Source organism: Chlamydotis macqueenii, chromosome 30 (assembly GCF_036417535.1).
Source record: "Chlamydotis macqueenii isolate bChlMac1 chromosome 30, bChlMac1.mat, whole genome shotgun sequence".
In the NCBI taxonomy this organism is placed as follows: Eukaryota; Metazoa; Chordata; class Aves; order Otidiformes; family Otididae; genus Chlamydotis; species Chlamydotis macqueenii.
In genome coordinates, this window is record NC_141585.1 from 727,788 (window position 1) to 752,059 (window position 24,272).

The following is a 24,272-nucleotide window of genomic DNA, read 5'->3' on the forward strand; positions in this document are numbered from 1 at the left end:
GCCGGTACTGGAGGACTGGGCTGGGATGGGGAAAGGCACTGGGGAGCAGCACCCATCAGTACGGTGGCACCAAACTGCCCACAGTGACCCCGTCACCACCCCAGGGTGCCCCTTTTGGGTGCCGCCCGCTCACCTCTCCTCTCCTCGCGCCGCAGGCGGGACCCGGGAGGACGCCGGCAGCGCCGAAACCGCACCGGGGTGCCAGCAGCGGGATGGACGCCCACAGCGCCGATTCAGGCCAACGCCCGGCAGATGCCACCAGCGCCAAGCTGACACCGGGCAGCCAGGACAGGGCAGGCACGGGCGGTGCCGAAACGATGCCGCGGGGCTGGGCCGACGCCGGCGGTGCCGAAACGTTGCCGTGGGGCTGGGCCGACGCCAGCGGTGCCGAAACGATGCCGCGGGGCTGGGCCGACGCCGGCGGTGCCGAAACGTTGCCGCGGGGCTGGGCCGACGCCGGCAGTGCTGCTTTGGGGCTGCGATGCCGGGATGAAGCAGGTGCCGACGGTGCCGAAGCGATGCCGGCGCGCCAGGGCTGTCCGATACCGGCAGCGCCAGTTTGGGGACGCAACACCGGGACTGGGCGGCCACCAGCGGCAGCGATTTGGGGCCGCGACGCCAGGACGCGGTGCATGCGGGCAGCACCAGATCAGCCCCACGGAACCAGCGCGAGGCAGAGGCCGCCGAGCTGAGCCGACCCGACACGCCGGCGAGGCCACGGCAGCCGGTGCCCGGCGAGCACTACGCTGTCGCAGCGCCAGGCGCTGCGCGGAGCCGAACGCCCCTTCGCCTGCGCTGAGTGCGGGCAGCGCTTTTGGCAGAGCGCCCACCTTGCCCAACGTTGCCAGGGCACCCGCGGCGCCGGGCACCCACACCCCTGCCCGCAGCACGGCAAAGCCGCCGCCGTCCGTTCTGCTCCGCGCCGGCCCGGCACGCTCAAACCCACACCGGCGAGTGGCCCCGCGCCTGCGGCGACGGCGGGCATGGCACCGCTCGGCGCACAGGGGCGAGCCCCGATTCTGCTGCGGCGCATGCGGCAAAGCCTTCGCCCTCAGCGCCACGCTGCTGCGGCACCAGCTGGGGCACACCGGCGAGCGCCCGCACCGCCGCCCCGATCGGCCCTGCGCCTGCACCCAAAGCGCCTGCCTGGCCCAGCGCCGCCACAGCGCCCACGCCGCCCAGCGCCCCCGGGTTTTCGCCGACCACGCCAACTTCCTGCGGCATCGCCGGCGCCACGCGGGCAAGCGGCCTCACCCCTGTCCCCAGTGCCGCTGCGGTTTCCGGCATCGCTCGGCGCTGCTGCGGCACCGGCGGGCGCACGCCGGCGAACGCCCCTTTCCCTGCGACCACTGCGGCCGCCGCTACAGCTGCAGCTCCAACCTCCTCCACCAGCGAGTCCACGCGGGCGACTAGCACCCATGGGTGCTGCCGCGGGGGCGTCCGTACAGCGTTAGGGTGCCAGCGAACCCCGTGCCGCGGCTTTTGCTGCGCCAGGCGCGTCGCGCTCTGTGCCAGCCCCCAAGCTTTTGTCCCCACGGGACGAGTGCTGCTGGGGTGATTTTTAATAATTATGATTAAAAAAACCCGAAATATGCAGCTGGGTTTGTTTTAAATAATAATAATTAAAAAAAAAAACAACAAAAAAAAGAAAATATACAGCAGTCACCTCCCCTCCGCCCCAGCGGGGGCTGGGAGGGGGATTAGGGCCAGTGCAACGTTGCGGGGTGAGGCAGGGGGAGAAATTGGGGTCCCTGGAGCCCCCCCACGTCACCCCGGCCAGGGGACAGCGATGGGGACAAGTGGGGACGCGCGGGAGGCGGCCGCAGAAAGGGCACCCCCAGGACGCAGGGGTGGCGCCGGCTGCCGGGCTCCTTCGGTGGCGTTTGGGGCGGGGGCGTCAGGTGTGGGGCGCGGAGGGGTCGTGGGCCGGGCTCGCGCGGTGCCGCAGCGTCTTCTCCTCCTCCTGGGGGGAGACGGGACACGTTGGGGACACCGCGCAGCACCCGTGGGCTCCAGGCCATCCCCAAGCTGGCAGGGACCTGGGGGACACCAGTTTGGGGACACTGCGCAGCACTGTGGGCTCCAGGCCGTCCCTGAGCTGGCAGGGACCTGGGGGACACCAGTTTGGGGACACCGCGCAGCACCGTGGGCTCCAGGCCGTCCCTGAGCTGGCAGGGACCTGGGGGACACCAGTTTGGGGACACCGCGCAGCACCGTGGGCTCCAGGCCGTCCCTGAGCTGGCAGGGACCTGGGGGACACCAGGATGGGGACACCGCGCAGCACCGTGGGCTCCAGGCCGTCCCTGAGCTGGCAGGGACCTGGGGGACACCAGGATGGGGACACCGCGCAGCACCGTGGGCTCCAGGCCGTCCCTGAGCTGGCAGGGACCTGGGGGACACCAGTTTGGGGACACCGCGCAGCACCCGTGGGCTCCAGGCCATCCCCAAGCTGGCAGGGACCTGGGGGACACCAGTTTGGGGACACTGCGCAGCACTGTGGGCTCCAGGCCGTCCCTGAGCTGGCAGGGACCTGGGGGACACCAGCATGGGGACACCGCGCAGCACCGTGGGCTCCAGGCCGTCCCTGAGCTGGCAGGGACCTGGGGGACACGTTGGGGACACCGGGATGGGGACACTGCGCAGCACCCGTGGGCTCCAGGCCGTCCCTGCGCCCGTTCAGCGGGGTCTCCGTGGCCAGGAGCAGGATCTGCCCCAGGGACACCCCACACCCACAGTCAGGGCGCCCTCGGGAGCCCCCAGACCCATTTTGGGGGGGTCTCCATGGCCACACCCCCCACACCCAGGGTCAGGGTGCCCTCAGGAGCCCCCAGACCCATTTTGGGGGGTCTCCATGGCCACACCCCCCACACCCACGGTCAGGGCGCCCTCAGGAGCCCCCAGACCCATTTTGGGGGGGTCTCCATGGCCACACTCCCACCACGCATGGGGTCCGGGCACCCCCAGACCCATTTTGGGGGTCTCCACGGCGAAGGGCACTCACAGGCTCCAAGGCGCCGGCACCGGCCCACTCGGAAGGGGCGAAGGCGTCCTCCTCGCCCCGCGCCGCCTCCGGCCCCTCGTCCTCGTACTCGGTGAGGTAATCGGACTCCTCTGGGGGGGGAGGGGAAAGATGGGGCGCAGCAGGGTCAGCGCCCCGATCCGGCCCCGCACCCCGCGCCCCCAAACTCACCGTCCGCGTAGTCAGACAAGTAGGTCTTGGCGGGCTCGATGCGGGAGACGATCTCGGCCAGGTCGGTGAAGCCGGCGCTGGGGCACGTGAGCACCTACGGGGGGGAAATGGGGATGGGGGGGCCAAGCAGCGCCCCCAGCCCCCAGCACCATGTGCGAGGGGGACAGAAGGAACCCGGGGTGACAGGAGGGGGATCGAGGGGACAGGATGGACGGAGAGGGGGACAGGAGGAGGACCAAGGAGGGGACAGGAGATGGACCAAGGTGGACACAGAAGATGGAGCAAGCTGGAGGACAGGACAGGAACCAAGGAGGGGCCAAGGATGCTGGGGTGGGGAGAAGAGATGGTCCAAGGGGACAGGAGATGAGCAAGAGCACAAAGGATCATGGGAGTGGGACGAGACGGACCAAGGAGGGGACAGGAGGATACCAGTGAGGGACAGAAGATGGACCAGGGTGGAGGGGTGTCGTGGTTTGGCTGAACTACGACAAGGGGACAGGAGATGGACCAAGGAGGGGACAAGGATGCTGCGGGGGGACAGGAGATGAGCAAGGGGACAAAGCAGCACGGGGAGTGGGACAGGAGATGGACCAACGTGGAGGGGACAGGAGATGGATGAAGGAGGGGACAGGAGATGCTGGGGGGGAGAAGAGATGCACCAAGGGGACAGGAGACGACCAAGGGGACAAAAGGATGATGGGGAGGGGGACAGGAGATGGACCAAGGTGGATGGGACAGGAGCCGGACAGGAGATGGACCGAGGTGGGATAGAAGATGGACCAGGCTGGAGAGGACAGGAGATGGACCAGGGTGGAGGGGACAAGGACGCTGAGGAGGACAGGAGATGGACCAAGGGGACAAAATGATGACAGAGAGGGGGACAGGAGATGGACCAAGGAGGGGACAGGAGCTGGACCAAGCAGGGGACGGGAGGATGCCAGTGAGGGACAGGAGAACACCAGGGGGACAAGCTGCACCAGGTGGGGACAAGGGACAAGGCAGCGTGCCGCTCCCCAGAGATGGCTCCAGGGCCAGGGGGAAAAAAAAAAAAATCCTCAAAACCAGGGTCCCAGGATGTCCCGGGGCGGGTCCCCAGCACCCACCGCCACCCGCGGGCCCCAGCGCCGCCCCCCGCTCACGTCCATGCGTTTGCTCTCGTAGAAATCAGCCGAGCGCCGGTCCTTCACCATCTTCTCAATGATGTCGCCTCGGCTCCAGCCGTCAAAGACCACCTTGCCGTGCTGGTACCCCACATCCTGCGGGGCGAGCGGCCGCGGCCCGTCAGTGGCCCCGGGGCACCCCAAACGATGGCGTGGGGCACCCCAAATGACAGCCTGAGCGCCCAACTGATGGGTAGGACACCCCAACTGCCGGCCCAGGACACCCAACTGTTGGCCAAGGTACGCCGAACAAGGACTGGGACACTCAACCAAGTCAGGACACCCCAAACGACGGCCAAGGCTGTGAAGCGGCACCCAGCCAATGGCTTGGGCACCCCGACCAGTGGCCCAGGCAGCCCAGTTGATGGTCAGGTAGCCCCAAATGATGACTTGCGTACCCCGAACGATGGCTTGGGCACCCCTAGATGATGGTCCAGTCACTTTGTTGATCACCGGGGCACCTGAATGATGGTTTGAGCACCCAACCAATGGCCAGGGCAACCCAACTGATGGATCAGAGCACCCTCAAATGGTGGCCGGGACACCCAGTCAATTGCTGGTTGACCCCACCTGATGGCCAGGAGACCCTATTCATGGCCTGGACACCCAACTGAAGGCTGGAGAACCCCAACCCACGGCTTGGGGCACCTCACTGATGGCCTGAAACACTCTAAAAGATGATCCAGGCCACCCCACCGCTCTCCTCGTCCCCCAACTCACATAGATCTCGTCGAACTTGCCGAAATCCATGGTCTTGAAGCGGTCGATGGGGGGGCGGATGTACTCGCAGTAGGAGCTGGACTTCACCACCTCCAGCTGCCGCACGCACGACACGTAGGCCAGGCGGGACTGGATCTCCGCCATGTCAGGCACCTGTGAGGACGAGGTGCTCAGCACCCTCCCCGCAACCATCTCACCAGCGTCCCCGCGTCCCACCGGCGCTCACCTTGACCTTCTCAGCCCAGGGGTTGAGACGTTTCCAGAGGAGCCACCAGCCAGAGAGGCTGTCCCCGTAGTTGCACAGGTCCGTTTCATCCTGGCTGCCCACGTCGATGGCGATCACCGTCTTGGCGCCCATGTTGCGGGCGATGTCGGCTAGGGAGTGGGAAAGGAAGAAGCTGGGTCGGTAGCATCACGGTTTCCCCCAGTCCGAGCCCGCGGCGAGAGGTGGTGGCACAAGCGGAGCAGGGAAATGGGGGCGAGGGATTGTCCCAGGCCGGGTGGCAAGGCCATGCCGAGGCTCGTGGTGGGACGAGCGGTGTCCCATGGGTGCCGGAGCTGGGGGCAGGAGCCCAACGGCAGGACGTGCCAGCGGGGAGCAGAGCAGTGGTGCAACCTGGTGCACGTGCTGCGGCAACGGGAGGGCACGGGCAGTTGCAGCATCTGCAGTGGGATGCGAAGGAGCGTGGAGATGGCCCAGGAGGACACTCGGTGGTGAGGACACCGGCAGACGATGCGAGGTGGATGGATACAGCCTGCACGTGGAGGAGGATGCAGATGCCCCAGGAGGGCGCCTAGTGCTGAGGACATCAAGAAATGATGAAGATGCGTGGAGGAAGGTCACTTGCATGTGAAGGAGGATGGAGATGTCCTGGGAGAGCGCCCAGTGCCAAGGACACCAGGAGATGACACAGAATGGAGGGAGGAGGCTTGCTTGTGAAGGAGCACAGTTCTGGGAGGGTTCCTGGCATCAAGGACACCAAGAGTTGGTTTGAGATGACAGGAGGTGGCTTGCACATGGACGAGGACAGAGATGCCCCAGTAGAAGATGAGGCAGGACAGACAAAGGTGGCTTGCACATGAAGGTGCCCCAGGAAGGCATCCAGTGCCAGGGCCACCAAGAGATGGTATGAGATGGTGGGAGGTGGCTTGCCCGTGAAAGAGCATGGAAAGCAACTGGTGCCGAAGACACCAAGAGCTGGTACAAGACAGATGGAGATGTCTTGCAGGTGAAGGAGGGTGGAGAGGCCCAAGGAGGGCGCCTGGAGCTGAGAACATCAAGAGAGGACGATGCAAGATGGACGAAGGTGGCTTGCACATGCTGAAGAATGAAGATGTCTGAGCAGGACACCCAATGCTGGGGACATCAAAAGACGGGGCAGGATGGAGGGAGATGGCCCGTACCTGCAGGAGCACAGAGAAGCCCTGGGAGAACACCCAATGACACCAGGAGAGGATGATGCTGGATGAAGGAAGGTGGTTGGCATCTAAGGAGCATGGAGATGCTCTAGGAGGGTGCCAAGGACAGCCAGAGATGGTGCAAGATGGAGGGACATTTTTGGCACATGAAGACGGATGAAGATGATCTGGGAAGCCACCTGGTGTCGACGGCACCAAGAGACAACGCAAGACTGCGCAGCTTTTTTGGCAGATGAAGATGCCCTGAGAGGATGCCGAACACGGCAGACACCAAGAGATGACGCAAGATGAAGGGATGCATCTTGCACGTGAAGAAAGATGAAGATGCCCTGGGAAGTCACCCAGCACTGAGGACACCAAGAGATGATGCAGGATGGATGATCGCCTTTTGCACGTGCAAGAGGATGAAGACGCTCTAAGAGGACGTCCAACAACAAAGACACCCAGAAGACTCAAAACTAAGCACGAGGTCCCAAATCCAACCTCAACGTCTCCATCCGTCGAGGATCCATCTCGTGGTGGCCATGCAGCCCCCACCCAACCGCCCGCCACCACCCTCGGGGTCAGACCTGGCGCCGCATTGGCTGCCGCCCCGCTCGGGCGGCGCCGGCGCCGAGCTGCTACTTGCCTGGCAGGTTGTTGATGTAACCACCGTCCATCAGCAAGTTGCCGTCCTTGGGGTCGCAGAGGGGCGGCAGGTACCCAGAAAGGGTCATGCTGGCTCGCACGTACCGCCAGAGCGAGCCTGCGCCGGCGGGGAACAAACGCAATGAGCACGGCCCTGCCCGCGCCCCGCCCCGCCGGGGGCTGCCCCTCGCCCCTGCCCGTGCCCGGGGACGTCTACACCCCACGGGTGCCCAACGGGCACCCGTGGGCGGCAGAGGAACCCGTCGCGCTCCCTGACCGGCCGATTGCCAAACCCAGGTGGTTCAACCTGGGATGGGACATGGTTTTGGAGAGTGGGAGGGGGTGGGATTTTTCGGGGGGCCAGGGGGGCCGGTGGCCCCAGCGAGCGAGGTGCTGACCTGGGACATTGTTAACATAGCAGCCGTCCACGAGCCAGTGGCTGTCCTTGGGGTCGCAGAGCGGAGGCAGGTAGGGGGTATAAGACGCACTGGCTCGGACGTAGCGCCAGAGGCTGCCTGCCGGAGGGAGAGGACACGGTCACGGTCGCGGGGGGGGACGCCGGGACGTCCGCGGCCCCAGGAGAAAGCGCCTCGGCCACGCCGAGGTGGGGAGGGCCGGGCCGGGCGAGCTGCTCGCCGGAGGGTTAGGGGCGGTGAGCTGGGATTAGTTGGCGTTAGAAGCCAAAGGAACAGGCGGAGCGCGAGCCGGGCGGCGTACGAGCCACCACGTGCGCCGCGCGGACGGCTCAATGTCCCAGGTGAGCTCTGACAGCAGGCAAGGAGGAGGGGCAAGCCACCAGAAGGTCCCCACCACAGCAACGTTCCCACCACTGTGATTTTCCCACCACCACCACGGTGTCATCCCCACCACCACTTCTCTACCACCACCACGTCACCCCCACCATGGCGTCACCCCCACCACCACCACGGCATCGTCCCCACCCACCACGTCACCCCCAGCGCTTCCGCCACCTCCCCGTGCTCCACATGCCGTGAGCGTGGGTTACTGGGGTTAGTGGTGAGCAGGTATTAGAGGGGACATGCATGCTCAGGGTGGCGAGATGTGGCTCCACACCCCAATTCTGCCCCCAGCCCCACCGAGGATGTGGGGCACAGCCAGGCCTCCATGGGGAGCTGAGCCTGGTGGGGTCACCAGCACCATGTGGGTCTGAGAAGCCACCACCACCCGGGCTCGCCATGAGCCCTCCAAGCCCTTTTCTCGCCATGCCAGGATGCATCCTCCTCCTGGCACGTGGCCAACCTTCCCCCACGGGGCAGCAGCAGCGTTTTGGGGTGCCAGCGAGGAGGGGCCCCACAAACAGGGGACGTGGTGGCACCAGAGAGCTGCCCCGGGGAGCTCTTACCGTCCGTGTGCACCCGCATGGCCGAGGCTGTGATGTCGGTCGTGACGTTGAAGTAGGGCAACCACAGGTCCTGCGGGGACAAGATGGGGTGGGTGACGCCACAGGGACGGGGGTGAGTGGGTGGGGAGCCGGTCGGACCCCCCACCACGGGTGGGTGCAGCCCCAGGGGGCGTACCTCAATCTGCTTGTCCTGGAAAACCTTGTTGATGCTGCCGTTGAAGGCTGAGCCTGAGAACATGGAGGTGATGGGGTAGGTGAGGTCCAGGACGGTCTCGAACACTGAATTCATGCACTGGAGGAGGAGGAAGGAGGAAGGAGCATGATGAAGAAGAAGGAAAGGAGGAGAAGGATGAAGAAGGAGAAAAATTAAAAATAAGAAGAGAAATAAGAGGAGGGGTAAGAAAAAGGAGGAAGAGGAAGAGAAGGAGGAACAAGAAGGTGCAGAAAGAAAAAGAAAAGACAAAGAGAAAGAAGCAGCAGCAGAAGAGAAGGAGAGAAGAACATGGACGAGGAGGAGAAAGAAGAAGGTGGAGGAGAGAAGGCCAAGGAGGAAGAAGAAAGAGGAAGAAAGAGAAGCAGGAAGGAGAAGAGGAAGAAGAAGAGGAAGAAGAAAAGGAGGAAAGAGATGCTTTAGAAACAGCTCAGGCAGCGCTGGCCACGGGCAGGGCCGTCGCTGGGGTGGGGGACGCGCCACGGCACCCACCTTGGCCCACTCGCGCGCTCGCTGCTTGGTGCGGACGGCGCTGCGCTCCTCGGCGTAGAGCGCCCCGATGAAGGCGCCGATGGACGTGCCCCCCACCATGTCGATGGGGATCCCCGACTCCTCCATCGCCTTGATCACCCCGATGTGGGAGCAACCCCTGGCCGGGCGGAGAAGATAAAGAGGAGGACGGATGAGACCGGAACCCCACCCCGCCGGGTCCCATCCTGCCACGGCGCGGCACCCACCTGGCTCCGCCGCCCCCCAGGACAAGGGCGATGGTGTTGCCGGTGAGGACCCGTGCCAAGCGGGAGAAGTCGCTGTGCCGGTCGGCGCTCTTCTCAAACACCTTCTCGTACATCTCCCGCTGCGGGTGGGACGGACAATGGGTGACAATGACGGTGGCGGACCACCAAGGTCACCCAGGAGGGACACACGTACCAGTTTGGTGGGGCTACGGCGGGAGAAGACGCGTCGGGGACACCTGATGTGGAGGTGGCCCGAGCACCAGCTGCGCATGTTGAGCCACTCAACGGTGCGGGAAGGGCTGGGTCCGTCCTCGCGGTGCAGGAGGACCAACTGCTTCAGCGCGCGCACCGCCGTGTTCTCCAGCATCTGCTCCAGCTGTAGAAGCCATCAGCCACCCGGCGCCATGTTGTCCCGCCAGCGCCTACCTCCCACCCCACCTCACCTCTCCCAGCGCCGGCTCCTGGTCGCCCAGCCCCACGATGAGGATGCAGTCGGCCTGGCGGATGCAGCGCACGGTCCACGGCGTCAGCGTGCAGTCGGTTTGGTACAGGACGATGCGGTGGATGTCCTCCTGCTGCGCCAGCCAGCCCGACAGACGGTACTCCTGGATGCTGCCGAGATGGAGGGGTCAGCCGGCGGCACGGTGACGGGTCACCGGTGACGTTCCTCCCGACCCGAGTTACCTGTCCAGCGCCGAGGAGCCGAGGCGGGCACGGATGATGTCGCTGGTGAGGAGCAGCGTGGGACCTGGGAAAGGTGGGGACAGGGTCACCGGTGTGCCATGGGGCTGTGGTCACCACCACGCCACGATCACCATCGTGCCATGGGGCTGTGGTCATCATGCCATGGGACTGTGGTCACCACCATGCCGTGGTCACCATTGTGGCATGGTCACCATCATGCCATGGGGCTCTGGTCATCATACCATGCTGTGGTCACCCTCATACCATGGGTCACCATGCCACGGCACCCACCAGGCCACAGGACCATGGTCACCTCTGTGCCATGGCCACCACACATGTAGTCACCGCTACACCAGATTGTTGGCGTGCCACAGAACCATGGTCACCTCCACACCACGGCCACCACCATGCTGTGGTCACCACCGTGCTGGCACTCACCGATGGCGTTGAGCGCGTGCTTGAGCTCCAGCGTGAAGGCAGCCGTGGGCACGTCGTCGCACACCGGCAGCACCGCCACCGTTGACAGGTTGCTGGTGGGGTTGGTGGGCTCTGAGCTGGAAGCCATGCCCAAGCCAGAGCCTGCATGGACAGAGACGTGGTGGTGGTGGGGGGACATCGTCTCCGATGATGGCCACCAGACCTGGAGAGGTCCCTAACCCCTTTGGGACCTACTTGCAAAGGGGCCACGGAGCTGCTGAAGGTTTCCCAAGATCTTCTGGCTCAGGAGGTGGATGAGGCGGGTGACAACCTGCAGGGACAAGATGGGGATGGCCCTCAGACCTGGCAGGGCTTCGCAAGCCGGAGACTCATTAACACCTCAGATTGGTGTCCCACAGGCCTTCTTGGGTGCCACCACCACCACTCATTCTTGGGGACCTCAGAGAGGGACACCCCTTTAGAACACCAGCCCTTCTCCTCCAACAGCTCTAATCACTTCTCTAAGTCCTTAATTGAAGCTGGTTTTAACGAGCGTCACAGCCACCAGCTGGGGGGGGACACAGGGACACGCTCCTTCCACAGGAAGGAGGTGCAGACCCCAGGACGGGGACCTGGGGCTACCTGCGGGTATCTGCGCTTGATGTTGTTCAAGGTGCCCTCAGGCAGCTTGGCCAGCTCCGTGTCCCGCACCGCGTGGACCGTGGTGGCACGAGGCTGCCGGGTGAGGGCTTCCACCTGGAGAAGAAGACATGCAGCCAAGATGAACCGGCCAGACGTGCAGCGTGCCCACCCCCAGCCCCGAGGCGGCTCTCACCACGCCGATGAGGTCTCCGCGGCCGTACTCCCCGATGAGCTCCTTCTTGCCGCTGCCCTTCTGGATGACGGAGCGCAGGCGCCCGTTGAGCGCGATGTAGGTGCAGTCTGACTTGTCACCCTGCCTGGGGGACACCACCAGCGGGACCTCAGCCCTCCATCAAGCCCGTCCTCGCCACGTCGAGGTGGGCACCCACCCATCGGTACGTACCTGTAGAGCGCCCGGCCGGCCTCCACCGCCATCCAGTCGATGGCGAAGTCCATCTGGCGCACGAAGGGTGACATGCGGGCAGCTACGGTGTGGGCGACGCTCAGCACCACGCTGGGCTGCTCCCGCATAATCCTACAGGTCAACAGCCGTTGGGGGACACGGTGGTGGCCTCACGAAGTGCCACCATAGCATTCACCCCAGTAATCCTCTTTCGCACCAACCCTTCACCCCAAACCTCCTCCGCCGGTGCCGGGACTCACTCATAGAAGTCCGACTTGGAGATCTTGAGGAAGGTGCAGTCGCGGTTGGCCTTGATGGTGAAGATGAGGGGCTCGCCGGTCAGCACGGCCAGCTGTCCCACCATCTCACCGGGCTGTGTCAAGAAGAGGCAGACGTCCTCTGCCTTGTCGATCATCTGCTGGTACACGTGGAGGCAGCCCCACAGCACAAAGTGGAGGCTCACGTCCTGCCAAAATGGCACCCTGTCACCCTTGGGGGTCACCTGGGACCTCCAGGCATGAGAGGTCTCCCCAGCACCGCTTGGGGTTTCTTCTGCTCCTCCTCACCGAGTCTTCACGGGGTGAGAGCAAGAAGAGTGGCACCCCACGGAAATATGGGGCACGGGGAAGCAAGATGTCACATCAACTCCCCAAAAATCAGACCCACCTGGTCCCCTTGACGGGCAATGACCGTCCCGGCTTTGGCATGATGGAGCAAGACGCGGTTGTTGAGTAGAGAAGGGTCCTGGGGGAAAGAATGGCATCACACAAGGTGACGGGGACCATCATGAGCAGATGGGGACCACCATGAGGAGACAGAGGACCACCAGGAGGCCATGGGGATGAGCATAAAGCAATGGGGACCATCATGAGGAGATGGGAACCCATCACAAAGTGACAGGGGACCACTACGAGGAGACAGGAGACCAGCCTGAGGCAACGGGGACTACCACAGAGCGATGGAGACCACCACAAGGAGATGGGGAACCATTCCAAAGAGATGGGCGACCGCCTTGAGGCCACAGGGACCACCACAAAATGATGGCGACCCACCACAAAGCGATGGGGACCCATCACAAAGCCACAGGGACCACCACAAGACCACAAGGAACCACCACAAAGCAACGGGGGACCAACACGAGGCGACGGGGACCCACCGCCACGTGACAAGGACCACCACAAAGCCACGGGGGACCAGCACAAAGCGATGGGACCACCACAAAGTCCCAATTCCCCCCCTGCTGGCGCCGTTTCTGCCCTCACCTCCACCTTCATGAGCTTGACCAGCTCCCGCTTGGCAGCCTCAAAGATGGCACTGGTCTGGCGGCCCTGGTAGGGTCCGAAGGGACAGGCCCCCGTTACCGAATCGTCCTCGCAGTAGTTGTAGTGGTAGACACCAGACGGCTGCTCCTCCACCGTCACCGACTTGCGCTCCTTGGGCTCGTGTGAGACGGACTGTGGGGAGACGGGACAGCTCCGGCACCCCTCCACGGCCGCCACGGGGGGCAGGATTTGGGCAGGTGTGGCGCTGCCGGAACCAGTCTCACCCGGGAGAAGGAGGCCAAGGCGCTGGTGCTGTCCTCCTGCAGCGACACCGAGATGCGGCCGCGCTCGTAGGCCATGTCGAAGTCGGAGCGGGGACCCTTCTGGATACCTGCGACGGGGGAGGGAGGGGACCGGGGGGGTCACCGGGGACAGCGGTGGGGACGCACACCGCCGGGAACCCCCGCTCCTTCCTCCAGCCTGTGACCCACCGGAGATATCCACCGGCATGGAGATGCAGCGGCTCAGCAGTGGCGGTGGCGGCGGCGCGGGGGTCTCCAGGCCTCCGGCTTTCAGCGGGTCGGCTGCGGGACGAGAGCACCCTGAGCACCGGCACCACGGCGGCGGTGGGACGGGGCGCGGGGCGGTCCCGGCACTCACCCGGCTCCCTGCCCTCGTCGGCGCTGCCGAGCCCCCGCTTGCCGTGGCGGACGGGGCTGGTGCGGGCGGCGTGGCCGGGCTGGGGGAAGAGCCGCAGCGGCTGCATGTCCTGCGAAAGGGGACGTCAGCGGGGCGGGGGGCTGGGTCTGGACCCGGCCCGACCCCCTCCTCCCCGTTTTTGGCGTGAACTCACGTGGCTGAAGAGCTCGTTCGTCAAGCCGAGGTAGTTGTGCAGAGCCAAGAAGGTGACGCGCTGTAGGCGCACCATGATGATCTAGGGGGGGGACAAGAAGCCAGCGGTGGTCCCCTGCCACCCCAGGGGACCCTCCCGTGGTCCCGCAGACCCACCTGCACCACTCGCACCAGGCTCTCGGGGTACTTCTCGAAGACGGCAGAGAAGGCTTCGACCGGCAGCCGTAGCACGGTGGAGTCCTCCGCCGCCCGGGCGCACACCGTCCGGTACGGTCGCTGGTGGCCCTAGGTGACACGTCGTGGTGTCGGTGGCCTTGCTGGGACGGGGAGGTTCGTCCCGGCCGTGAATAGGGGACGGCGGCAGCCGAAAGCTGGCAAAGCTTGCTGGTGGCACTGAGCTTTTGGCTGGCTGGGCTTGGGGATGGCCATGGGGCTGGGCTGGAGGTGTTGGGGGGTGGCCACAGTTGGGCTGGAAGGGCTTGGAGATGGCCACAGTTGGGCTTGGGGATGGCCATAGTTGGGCTGGAGAGGTCTGGGGACAGCTGGCAGGGCTTGGGGACAGCCACGGTTGAGCTGGGAAGGTTTGGGGACATCTATAGTCAGGCTGGGGGGCTTGGGGACAGCCACAGTTAGGTTGGGGGGTGTTTGGAGATGGCCACCGTTGGGCTTGGAAGGGTTTGAGGACAACCACGATCAAGTGTTGGGGGTTTGGGGATGGCCATGACCAGGCTTAGGAGGCTCAGGGACAACCATGACCAGGTTTAGGGGCCGGGGACAACCACAACCAGGTTTAGGGGCCCGGGGACAACCACGAGCGGTGGTGGCAGGGTGCTGGCGCCGATACCGTGATGACGTCGAGGATGCTGAGCAGGCTGTGCACGCTGTCCCCGGGGAACACCTCCTTCATCACCGTCTCCTTCCCGTCCTGCGAAGCACAAACCCCCCTCGCTCTTCCCATCCCCATCCTGCTCCCGGCGTCCCCGCCGCCCGTCCCCGTGTCCCCGCACCGGCTCGGTGAGGAAGAGCTCCAGCTTGCCGTCCTGCACGACGTAGATGCTGGAGTCGGGCTGGCCGGGGCGGAAGACGTAGTCGCCCTGCTGGCACTGCTGGAAAACCATGTGCTTGCACAGCTCCAGGAACAGCGGCTTCTCAAAGTGCCCCAGCACCCTGCGGGCACCGGGAGGGGACAGCGGTGACGCGCAGCCCGCCGGGAGCCGCCTGCCCGCGCGAGGAGGGGACGAGCGTCCTTCGGCCGGGGGGTTCCGGCTTCCCCTCACAGGAGGTTTCCGGGGTCGGATTCGGAGCCTTGGGGGCAAATCTTGACCCCCCCCCCGGGCCTGATCCTGATCCTGGAGCCAAAACCTGACCCCCCGGGATGGATCCTGAACCTCCTGAGATGGATCCTGAACCTCCCCTGGGATGGATCCTGAACCCCCCGGGATGGATCCTGACCCCCCCCGGATGGATCCTGAACCTCCTGAGATGGATCCTGGACCCCCCACAATGGATCCTGAACCCCCTGAGATGGATCCTGAACCTCCCCAGGATGGATCCTGAACCTCCCCAGGGATGGATCCTGAACCCCCCCGGGATGGATCCTGAACCTCCCCAGGAATGGATCCTGGACCCCCCACGATGGATCCTGAACCCCCCGGGATGGATCCTGAACCCCCCCGGGATGGATCCTGAACCTCCCCAGGAATGGATCCTGGACCCCCCGGGATGGATCCTGAACCCCCTGGGATGGATCCGGAACCTCCTGAGATGGATCCTGAACCCCCCGGGATGGATCCTGACCCCCCTGGGATGGATCCTGAACCCCCCGGGATGGATCCTGACCCCCCCGGGATGGATCCTGAACCTCCCCAGGAATGGATCCTGGACCCCCCAGGAATGGATCCTGGACCCCCTGGGATGGATCCTGAACCTCCCCGGGATGGATCCTGAACCTCCCCAGGATGGATCCTGACCCCCCTGCGATGGATCCTGAACCCCCCGGGATGGATCCTGAACCTCCTCCTGGGGACAAATTTTGACCCCTAGAGTGGAACTTCTGACCCCTGCAGTTGAATTTTGACCCCCAGAGATGGATCCTGATCTCCCAGAGCCTGATCCTGAACCCCAGGGCCTGGTCCTGTCCCCCCCAGGGATGGATCCTGACCTCCTGAGAACAAATTTTGACCCCTGCAGTTGAATTTCTGACGCCTGCAGTTGAATTTTTCATCCCTGCAGTTGAATTTTGACCCCCAGGGATGGATCCTGACCCCCCAGATCCTGATCCTATCCCCCCTGGGGCCTGATCCTGACCCTAGGGTTTGATCCAGACTTCCTGGGGTCAAATCACGACCCCTGGAGCTGAATTTTGACCCCGAGGGATGGATCTTGACCCCCCAGGGCCTGATCCTGACCTCCTAGGGCCAAATCTTGACCCCTGGAGTCAAATTTTGACCCCTAGGGATGGATCCTGACCCCCCGGAGTCTGATTTTGACCCCCAAGGACAGATCCTGCCCCCCCGGGACGGATCCTGAGCCTCACCGGACGTTTTTGAGCATGTAGAGAACCTCGGAGGGAAGGTGGGAATTGGCCACGTCGAATTCGGTCAGGTCGGCTTCCAGCACCGAGGGCGGAGGCTCCTTCAGCTGCAGCGTGGGCAGCTCCTTCGGGATGCGCAGGAACCTTGGGGACAACGAGGTGACACCGGGGCAGGGCCACCGCCGCCGCCGCCGCCCCCTTCTCCCCCCCCGGCGGCGCCTCACTTTTTGGCGATGTTGAGCATCTTGAGTTTCTTCTTCATCCGGGGCCGCGAGGCGTTGGAAATGGTGGTGTCCACCAAGGAGGAGGTGGATTGGGACATCTGAGGTTGGGGACACCACAGCGGGGCGTCACCCGCCGGCGACGCCGTCGAGCCACCCCCGTTGCCACCCCGAGCGTCACCTTGCGCATGATCTTGCGGCCGTAGAAGAGCATCTTGTCCCGTTTTCGGAAGCGGTATTTGGGCGTCCCCTGCGCGGGTATTTCTGGGGAGCGCGACGGGGACGGGTTAACGGGGCGCAGCCCTGTCACCTCCTGTCCCCAAGGCCACCACAGCGCTGTCACTCACTCTTCAGGCGCAGCCGGCGGACCAGGACCATGATGGCGACAGCGACGGTGACGGTGAAGACGCCGAGGCCGAGCATCGCCCCCAGCACCTGCGGAGGCAGAGAGGGGGGTCCCCACACGTCCCCGGTGTCCCCTTGGTGACAGGGGGTGACCGGTGGCACTGTCACCTCGGTGACATGGAGAGATGGGACGGGTTTGACAGCATCAGGGCTTGGGACACCGCCCCCAGGGGTGTGGGGACAAGCTTGCGTCCCCTCAGGGGTGCTCAGCAGCATTGGGGACCAGGACACCGTCCCGTGGGGACACGGGGACCCGTTTGTGTCCCCTGGGGGTGCTCAGCAGCACTGGGGACCAGGACACTGTCCCGCGGGGACACGGGGACCCGTTTGTGTCCCCTGGGGGTGCTCAGCAGCACTGGGGACCAGGACACTGTCCCGTGGGGTCACGGGGACCCGTTTGTGTCCCCTGGGGGTGCTCAGCAGCATTGGGGACCAGGACACTGTCCCGCGGGGACACGGGGACCCGTTTGTGTCCCCTGGGGGTGCTCAGCAGCATTGGGGACCAGGACACTGTCCCGCGGGGACACGGGGACCCGTTTGCGTCCCCTGGGGGTGCTCAGCAGCATTGGGGACCAGGACACTGTCCCGCGGGGACACGGGGACCCGTTTGCGTCCCCTGGGGGTGCTCAGCAGCACTGGGGACCAGGACACCGTCCCGCGGGGACACGGGGACCCGTTTGTGTCCCCTGGGGGTGCTCAGCAGCACTGGGGACCAGGACACCGTCCCGCGGGGACACGGGGACCCGTTTGTGTCCCCTGGGGGTGCTCAGCAGCATTGGGGACCAGGACACTGTCCCGCGGGGACACGGGGACCCGTTTGTGTCCCCTGGGGGTGCTCAGCAGCACTGGGGACCAGGACACTGTCCCGCGGGGACACGGGGACCCGTTTGTGTCCCCTGGGGGTGCTCAGCAGCATTGGGGACCAGGACACTGTCCCGCGGGGACACGGGGACCCGTTTGCGTCCCCTGGGGGTGCTCAGCAGCACTGGGGACCAGGACACCGTCCCGCGGGGACACGGGGACCCGTTTGTGTCCCCTGGGGGTGCTCAGCAGCACTGGGGACCAGGACACTGTCCCGCGGGGACACGGGGACCCGTTTGTGTCCCCTGGGGGTGCTCAGCAGCACTGGGGACCAGGACACCGTCCCGCGGGGACACGGGGACCCGTTTGTGTCCCCTGGGGGTGCTCAGCAGCACTGGGGACCAGGACACTGTCCCGCGGGGACACGGGGACCCGTTTGTGTCCCCTGGGGGTGCTCAGCAGCACTGGGGACCAGGACACTGTCCCGTGGGGTCACGGGACCCGTTTGTGTCCCCTGGGGGTGCTCAGCAGCACTGGGGACCAGGACACCGTCCCACGGGGACACGGGGACCCGTTTGTGTCCCCTGGGGGTGCTCACCACGCCGGCGGGGAGCTGCTCCTCGGTGAAGAACCTGGGCAGCACGGCCGTCAGGGACGCGTCCTGCGGGGACAAGGGGACAGCTGAGCCCCCGCTGACCCCCTCCCGGGTGGGGACACACGGAGGGGGGGTGACAGTCACCCCCGTCCCGCCACGGTGACACGTCCCTACCTCCGCCTCCTCCTGCGGCTCCGACTCGCTCTGCCCCATGGCCGCCGCGGGGCTCTGCCCATGCACAAATCTGCAAAAAGGGGGAAAAACGGTTAAAAAAAAAAAAAAAAAAGAGGAGTTTGTGACAGGGGGACCCCCGAGGGGCCGGTGGTGGCCGGGAGGGGCCGGTGGCAGGAACCCTCCGGTTGTGACAACCCCGGCGCAGCCACGGCGCCGAGGCCAGCGTCACCCCCGTCACCCCGCCGCGCGCCGAGGGTCCCCGCGCCGCCGCCGTGTGCCCCCCCACCCCCCCATGTCCCCACGTCCTTCCCAAGGACACCCCGGGGTGCTGACGGTGCCACCGGCGGGGACGTCACCGAGGCTGGCACATGGCACCCGCTGCCCCCCCCCCCCGTCAGGGTGGCACCGGGGCCTGGTGACACCCCCCGTGGGTGACAACTGCCCCCCCAATTTACCCCCCCCCGGCTGGTTCTGCCCCCTCCCCAGGGCAATATTACCCCCCCTCCCCTATTTGCCACCCCCTGGCTCCACAGTGCCCCCCCCAGCCAATATCGCCCCCTCCCCCAGCCCCCATCACCCCCCCCAGCCGCTTCCGCCCCCTCCCCAGCCCTTACTGCCCCCCCAACCCCACAATAGCCCCCCCCCCAGCAATATCGCCCCCCCCCGCCGGTATTACCCCTCCCCACGGCCTAATACTCCCACCCAAAGCCCCCCCGGCATTATTGCCCCCTCCCCGCTAATAATTGCCCCCCCCCGGTAACTGGGGGGGGGGGTGGTGCTGCCCCCCAACCCACCCCCCAAGGAGGTATTGCCCCCCCCCCAGGGCTAATATCGCCCCCCAACCGGTATCGCCCCCCTCCATGGCCTAATACTCCTACCCAAAGCCCCCCCCCCCGGCATTATTGGGCCCCCCCAAGCTAATAATTGGCCCCCCTCCCTAACTGGGGGGCTGATGCTGCCCCCCCAGCCAGTATTGCCCCCTCCCCCGCTAATTTTGCCCCCGCACGGCCTAACGCTCCCCTCCAAAGGCCCCCACAGCCATTCCTGCCCCCCCCCAGCCGTTACCGCCCCCTCCCCCAGCCGATTTTGCCCGCCCCGGGGGTACCGGCTCCCAAACCGCCCCCTAAACCGGTTCTGCCCCCCCCCCCCAAAGCCACAGCCGCCCCCTCCCCCGCCTGGGGCCCCCCTAAACCGCTGCCGCCCGCCCCCACCGCCCGCACTCACCGGTCGCCGCCCCGCGCCCCGCTCCGGCCTCGGCGGTAACGGCGGCCCCCGCGGGGGGGTGGGGGGGGGGGAAGTCACGGTCCCTTTAAGGCCGCCCCGCCTTCTCGCGTGACGTCACGCGACGAGGGGCGGTGCCATGGTGGGAAGGTCAAGGCGGAGGCGGGGAGACGGGGGCGAGGAGGCGGGCGCCATCTTGAGTGCGGCGCGGGAAACGGTGGCGACGTCATCGCCAGGCGACTGCGCCGGCGTACGGGTGCGCCCGTACGCGCCCCGGCGCCATCTTGGGAGTGGCAGGGGACGGGACACACCCACACCCCCCACCCCCACCCCCCCCCCCCAAAATCTGAGGGGGATGGGGACCCGGAAGCACCCTCCGGTGTGGGGACCCCGGGGTGGTGGCACCCACCCCCAGCCCCGTCCCTCCGCTGGCACCCCGGGGTGGCAGCACCCACTGCCCCACCGCCACGCCTGTCCCCGCCCCGGGCACCCCAGGGTGCCAGCACCCACAGCCCCACTCCTCCCCCCGTCCCCCCGTCCCCCACCTCCCTCCCACAGCAGCACAGAGCCCCGCTTCTCCCAGGGCGCTTTATTCCGCTGCCGCAGGGCGCAACACCCCAAGCTGAGACCGGCCACAACTCAGTCCAGAAATGAAAGAGGCCTTCAGAGCAGCTTCAACCCCCCGCCCCCATCACAGCCAGGCCCTCGTTTTGGGGTTAAATTTGGTCGTTTCAGGTGCTGGGAAGGCAAGCGGAGGCGGCGGCGCCTGGTGCGAGCGGCCGCTGGCCCTGCTCCAAGCGGGAGCAGCTGCTCCTCCGGTTACAAAACATGCCCTTGACCCCGTCCCGCCGCGCGTAAACAGCGCCGGGGAGGGGAGGTGACGCCGGCCCTGCGCCCAAACCGCAGCCCCCCGGGACGCGTTTCGCTCTTCCCCCACTGCCCCTGGTCCCCGCTGGAGCGGGACAGAGGTGGCGGGGGTGGGGGGGAGCCTCCGAAAAGGCTGCAGGGCTCAGGGCCGAGGCCCTGGTGCTGCCACAAGGCAGCTGGGCTCGGGGACAAGAGCAGGGACGAGTCCCTGATGCCACCAAGGGACCGAGGGGCTTTAGGATGAAGCTTCAGACACATCCCTGCCACATGTGAGGGGGCGTAGGGATGAGCCCCCAAAACAGGGCCGAGGAGGGTCACGGGGCTCCAGGCTGCCCCCAAAACCACGTCCGAGGGGTCACGGGGCTCCAGGCTGCCCCCAAAACCACGTCCGAGGGGTCACGGGGCTCCAGGCTGCCCCCAAAACCACGTCCAAGAGCTCCCCTTTGAACCTCCGAGGGGTGGCCCGGCTCCAGTTCAGGACTGGGAGCACGAAGGCCAAGGTCCGTCACGAAAAACAACGGAGCCGCAACATCCGTCCAGCGTCCCCCGGCGGAGGGGACGCGGCCCCCGTCTCGCCCCGCTCCTTTGGGGTCCCGAGCCGATAAAAGCAGACAATAAAATAAATTAAAAGTGCTCGGGGCCAACGGGGAGAGCAGGGGCCAGGGCTCCCCCCTGTCCCCGAGGTCTGGCGCCGGGGTCGTCCCTCAGTTCACCAGCAGCGCGTTGTCCTGCAGAGGAGCCCTGCGGGGAGACAGCGACGGCGGTAATGGGGAGAAAGGGGAGGAATTTGGGCAAAGCGGCTTCGATTTTGAAAATAAAATCCAAGCGTGAGTGAAAGGAGATGCCATGCAGCCTGGAAAGAAGCGGGGTGGGAAGCAGAGAGCCTACGTAGGACGATGACACCCACATGGAGGGATCCCCAGGGGCACGGAGCCATTTTGGGGTGCTGGCAAGAGGCTCACCGGCAGGAGAGGGGCTGGAAATCCCGATTCACGTGAGATCGGCCGCGTACCAGGAGCCAGCAGCGAAAACAGCCGTAAATCCTCCTCTCCCGGCAGGCAGGGGGGAGCGGGGCAGGTCACGGGGGGGCGCAGGGAGTACCCGGCCCCAATCCGCCCTCCGAATCCGTTGTCCCCCCCAACTCCCGGCCCCGGCGCCGCTCACCGCTCGCAGCAGCAGAAGACGGAGCAGGACGAGGCGCTGTCGCGACGGTACTTGCCGGATTTAGGGCTGTCCTTGCACTGGGCGATGTAGGCGTGGAGCTGGGAGACGGGCGCTTCGCCCTCACACTGGTGCTGCGGGGAGAGGGGACGGGGAAGCTGAGCCCCTCCGGCGAGGGGGAACGGGACGGATCCTCCCGAAAATAAAACCAAAAAAGCCATAAAGCTTTTGGGACGCGGCCTGACCTTGATGGTCTCGTAGGAGCCGGTGATGAGGGCGATGAAGAGGCTGAGGACCATGTAGATGAAGAGGCTGATGAAGGTGTACAGGTAGACCTGGCTGAACAGCCACACCAGGTAGCTGTTCTGCTGCATCTCGGCGAAGGTAACGAACATATCGTCCCCGTTGATGAGCGAGAAGAGGCACTCGGACACCATGGAAAGCGATCGGAACTGGGACGGGAGGTGACAAAGGGCTGGCAGGCGGCCAGGTCACCTTGTCACCCCTTCCACCCCTTCCCAAACAGGGAGCGAGCGCTCCTCGAGGCCCCACGCGCCACCCACACGCTGCCGTGCCGTGTCGGCCCATTCGAGTGCCCCAATGAGGACCGGCCCCGCACCCATCTCTTCCCAAATCTGGGCAGGGCACCACCCGGAGGTGGGCAAGCCCACCCCGAAGTGGCACCTTGACGTGGTAGGGGCCCAGCACGATCCAGCCGCAGAAGCAGTAGCCCAGGTAGATGACGGCCACGCAGCAGCAGAAACGGATGACGTTGGGCAGGGCCACCCGCAGCGTGACGATGAGGATCTGGCGGAGGAACACCGGTCGGGATCAACCCCCGAGGGCGCCGCGGGAGGGGACTCGAGCGGTTCAATCGCCCCGTGTGACCCCAAAGTCCTGGCAGTGGACGCGCGACGAGCCCGAGCCCGCCCGGGTGCTGGGGGCCGCTCCCAGCCTTGGAGACGGTCCCTCGGCTCCCAGGCCCGCCCCGCGCCACTCACGTTGTATTTCTGGAAGAAGGTGAGGTAGCGAATGACCCCGACCCAGACCAGCAGCGTGGAGGTGCCCAGGAGGATGCTGCAGACGTCATAGCTGGCAAAGTTCTGCGGGGACAGAGGCGTCACGGGCCTGAGGTGCGGCCAGCGCCGTCCTCGAGGTCCCCGACGCCGTCCCCAGAGCCCTAACGACCCTCTGCGCCGGCCGCAAGCTAGCGGCGAGTGAAACCCTGCTGCCACGAGCCACGACGTAGCAGCCAGACGGGATCCTGCCTGTCCCTTTGCTGTCACCTCCCTGTCCCGCCGTCTGTCCCCCAACCTGCCGTCAGGGCACCCATCGCAGCCAGGACAGCTTCACCGGGGCAGCCAACGCACCGCCAGCGCCCAGGAGAGGCCAAGCGGGAAAACCTTCCCCCGCCGCGTGGAAATGTCCCCTCACCGGCGCGCGGGGACACCCGCGCCACCAGCCCCCGCGCACCCAGGACCTGCCAGACCTCCAGCACGGTTCCTCGGTGGCCTCCTACCTTGGATTCGATGCCGATCTTCATGATGGTTCCCAAGACGGTGAGGATGTCGCTGATCACCAGGAGGATGTACCAGCCGTTGAGGAACTCCATGCGGTCGGACAGACAGACGCTCTGGTTGTAACGGCGCTGGAAGAACCGGCTGAACTCCTGCAGGGCGAGAAAAAATGCGATCCTCTACCCACGGCCCGGAGAATTTTGCCTGCCTCGCGGCACCCACTGCTTTGATCGAGCATCGCCGTGCGGAAAGGGCTTCCTCCCAAAGCCGGCAGTGCCGAAACAACGCCCCGGCGACAGCTCCGTCCGTCCCACCGCTTCTCGCGGCCCCGCCACTCACGTGCTGCAGCATCAGCCCCCGGATGATGGAGCGCGCGCAGAGCACGAAGGAGAGCGAGCAGACGAGGATGACGACGACGTCGAAAAACAGCCGGAAGGAGTTGTCACCTGCAAGACGCGCGGTGGCTCTCCCTCACGGCGGGGGACGGGCACCGGGGAGCACCCCGAGCCCCCCGCGCAGCCCTGCGGTGCCCGTTTGGGGACAGCGCCACCTCTGTCACGCGCTTGTGGCTCCTACCTCGGCCGAAGACGCTGGGGTCTTTGCACTCCTTGATGTCCGCTCGGTTGTGGAGGTGGATTTTCACCCGGCCGCTGTGCGCCTTGTTGTCAAACGTGATCTGGGGAGAGGCGGGGACGGTTACCGCCCGCAAAACCGTGCGGCAGCTCCTCGCTGCCAGGGCGCCGCCCGTGCCAGGTCCCTCCGCGCCCGCGAGGGTCGTTTGTCACCCCGGCCGGATCGCCCCGCGGCGGGGAGCGCCGCCGACGCACTCACGGTGATGGTGAAGGTGTAGCAGTCGGGGATCTCGTTGTTGATGATGGTTTGGATGTTGATGGCTTTCAGTTTGAACTCGATGGTGACGTTGATGAGTCTGCGGGAGGGGACACTCAATTCTCCTCCTGGGGGCTTCTCAGCCCACTTAGACCCCCCCCCAGACTCCCCAAAACAGCACCAGGAATCAAACAACCGCCACAGACGGGGTGAACCCCTCCTTGGGGGTGCCTACAGCCCCAGGAAAGGGTGTCTCCAGCTC

At 65.7% G+C, this 24,272-nt stretch overlaps 2 protein-coding genes across 2 annotated transcripts in view; both read right to left on the bottom strand.

The window, feature by feature from the left end:
• Nucleotides 1-1,592: 1,592 nt before the first annotated feature.
• Nucleotides 1,593-19,716, bottom strand: PNPLA6 (patatin like domain 6, lysophospholipase). Its single transcript, XM_086769061.1, has 37 exons — nt 19,641-19,716; nt 18,417-18,486; nt 18,246-18,308; nt 16,789-16,876; nt 16,623-16,705; nt 16,445-16,542; nt 16,224-16,364; nt 14,695-14,854; nt 14,532-14,612; nt 13,844-13,972; nt 13,689-13,769; nt 13,496-13,604; nt 13,327-13,419; nt 13,120-13,226; nt 12,836-13,027; nt 12,240-12,317; nt 11,834-12,039; nt 11,574-11,705; nt 11,364-11,487; nt 11,171-11,284; nt 10,784-10,859; nt 10,550-10,690; nt 10,112-10,175; nt 9,871-10,039; nt 9,621-9,803; nt 9,428-9,546; nt 9,183-9,339; nt 8,655-8,771; nt 8,480-8,549; nt 7,515-7,631; nt 7,118-7,234; nt 5,297-5,445; nt 5,071-5,223; nt 4,330-4,446; nt 3,191-3,284; nt 3,002-3,111; nt 1,593-1,963 (listed from the first exon to the last, which is right to left on the bottom strand). The coding sequence occupies exons 2-37, from the start codon at nt 18,453-18,455 to the stop codon at nt 1,898-1,900; spliced, it is 4,137 nt and encodes a 1,378-aa protein (XP_086625187.1). The 5' UTR covers nt 18,456-18,486; nt 19,641-19,716; the 3' UTR covers nt 1,593-1,897.
• A 495-nt stretch (nt 19,717-20,211) lies between these two features.
• The window catches only part of MCOLN1 (mucolipin TRP cation channel 1), an 8,352-nt gene continuing 4,291 nt past the window's right edge, over nt 20,212-24,272 (bottom strand). Inside the window, 9 exon segments of the mRNA XM_086769052.1 lie at nt 20,212-21,245; nt 21,669-21,799; nt 21,911-22,117; nt 22,350-22,472; nt 22,667-22,768; nt 23,185-23,334; nt 23,522-23,628; nt 23,759-23,858; nt 24,014-24,110. Of these exon segments, the coding sequence (XP_086625178.1) occupies nt 21,209-21,245; nt 21,669-21,799; nt 21,911-22,117; nt 22,350-22,472; nt 22,667-22,768; nt 23,185-23,334; nt 23,522-23,628; nt 23,759-23,858; nt 24,014-24,110 (1,054 nt within the window). The 3' untranslated portion in view covers nt 20,212-21,208.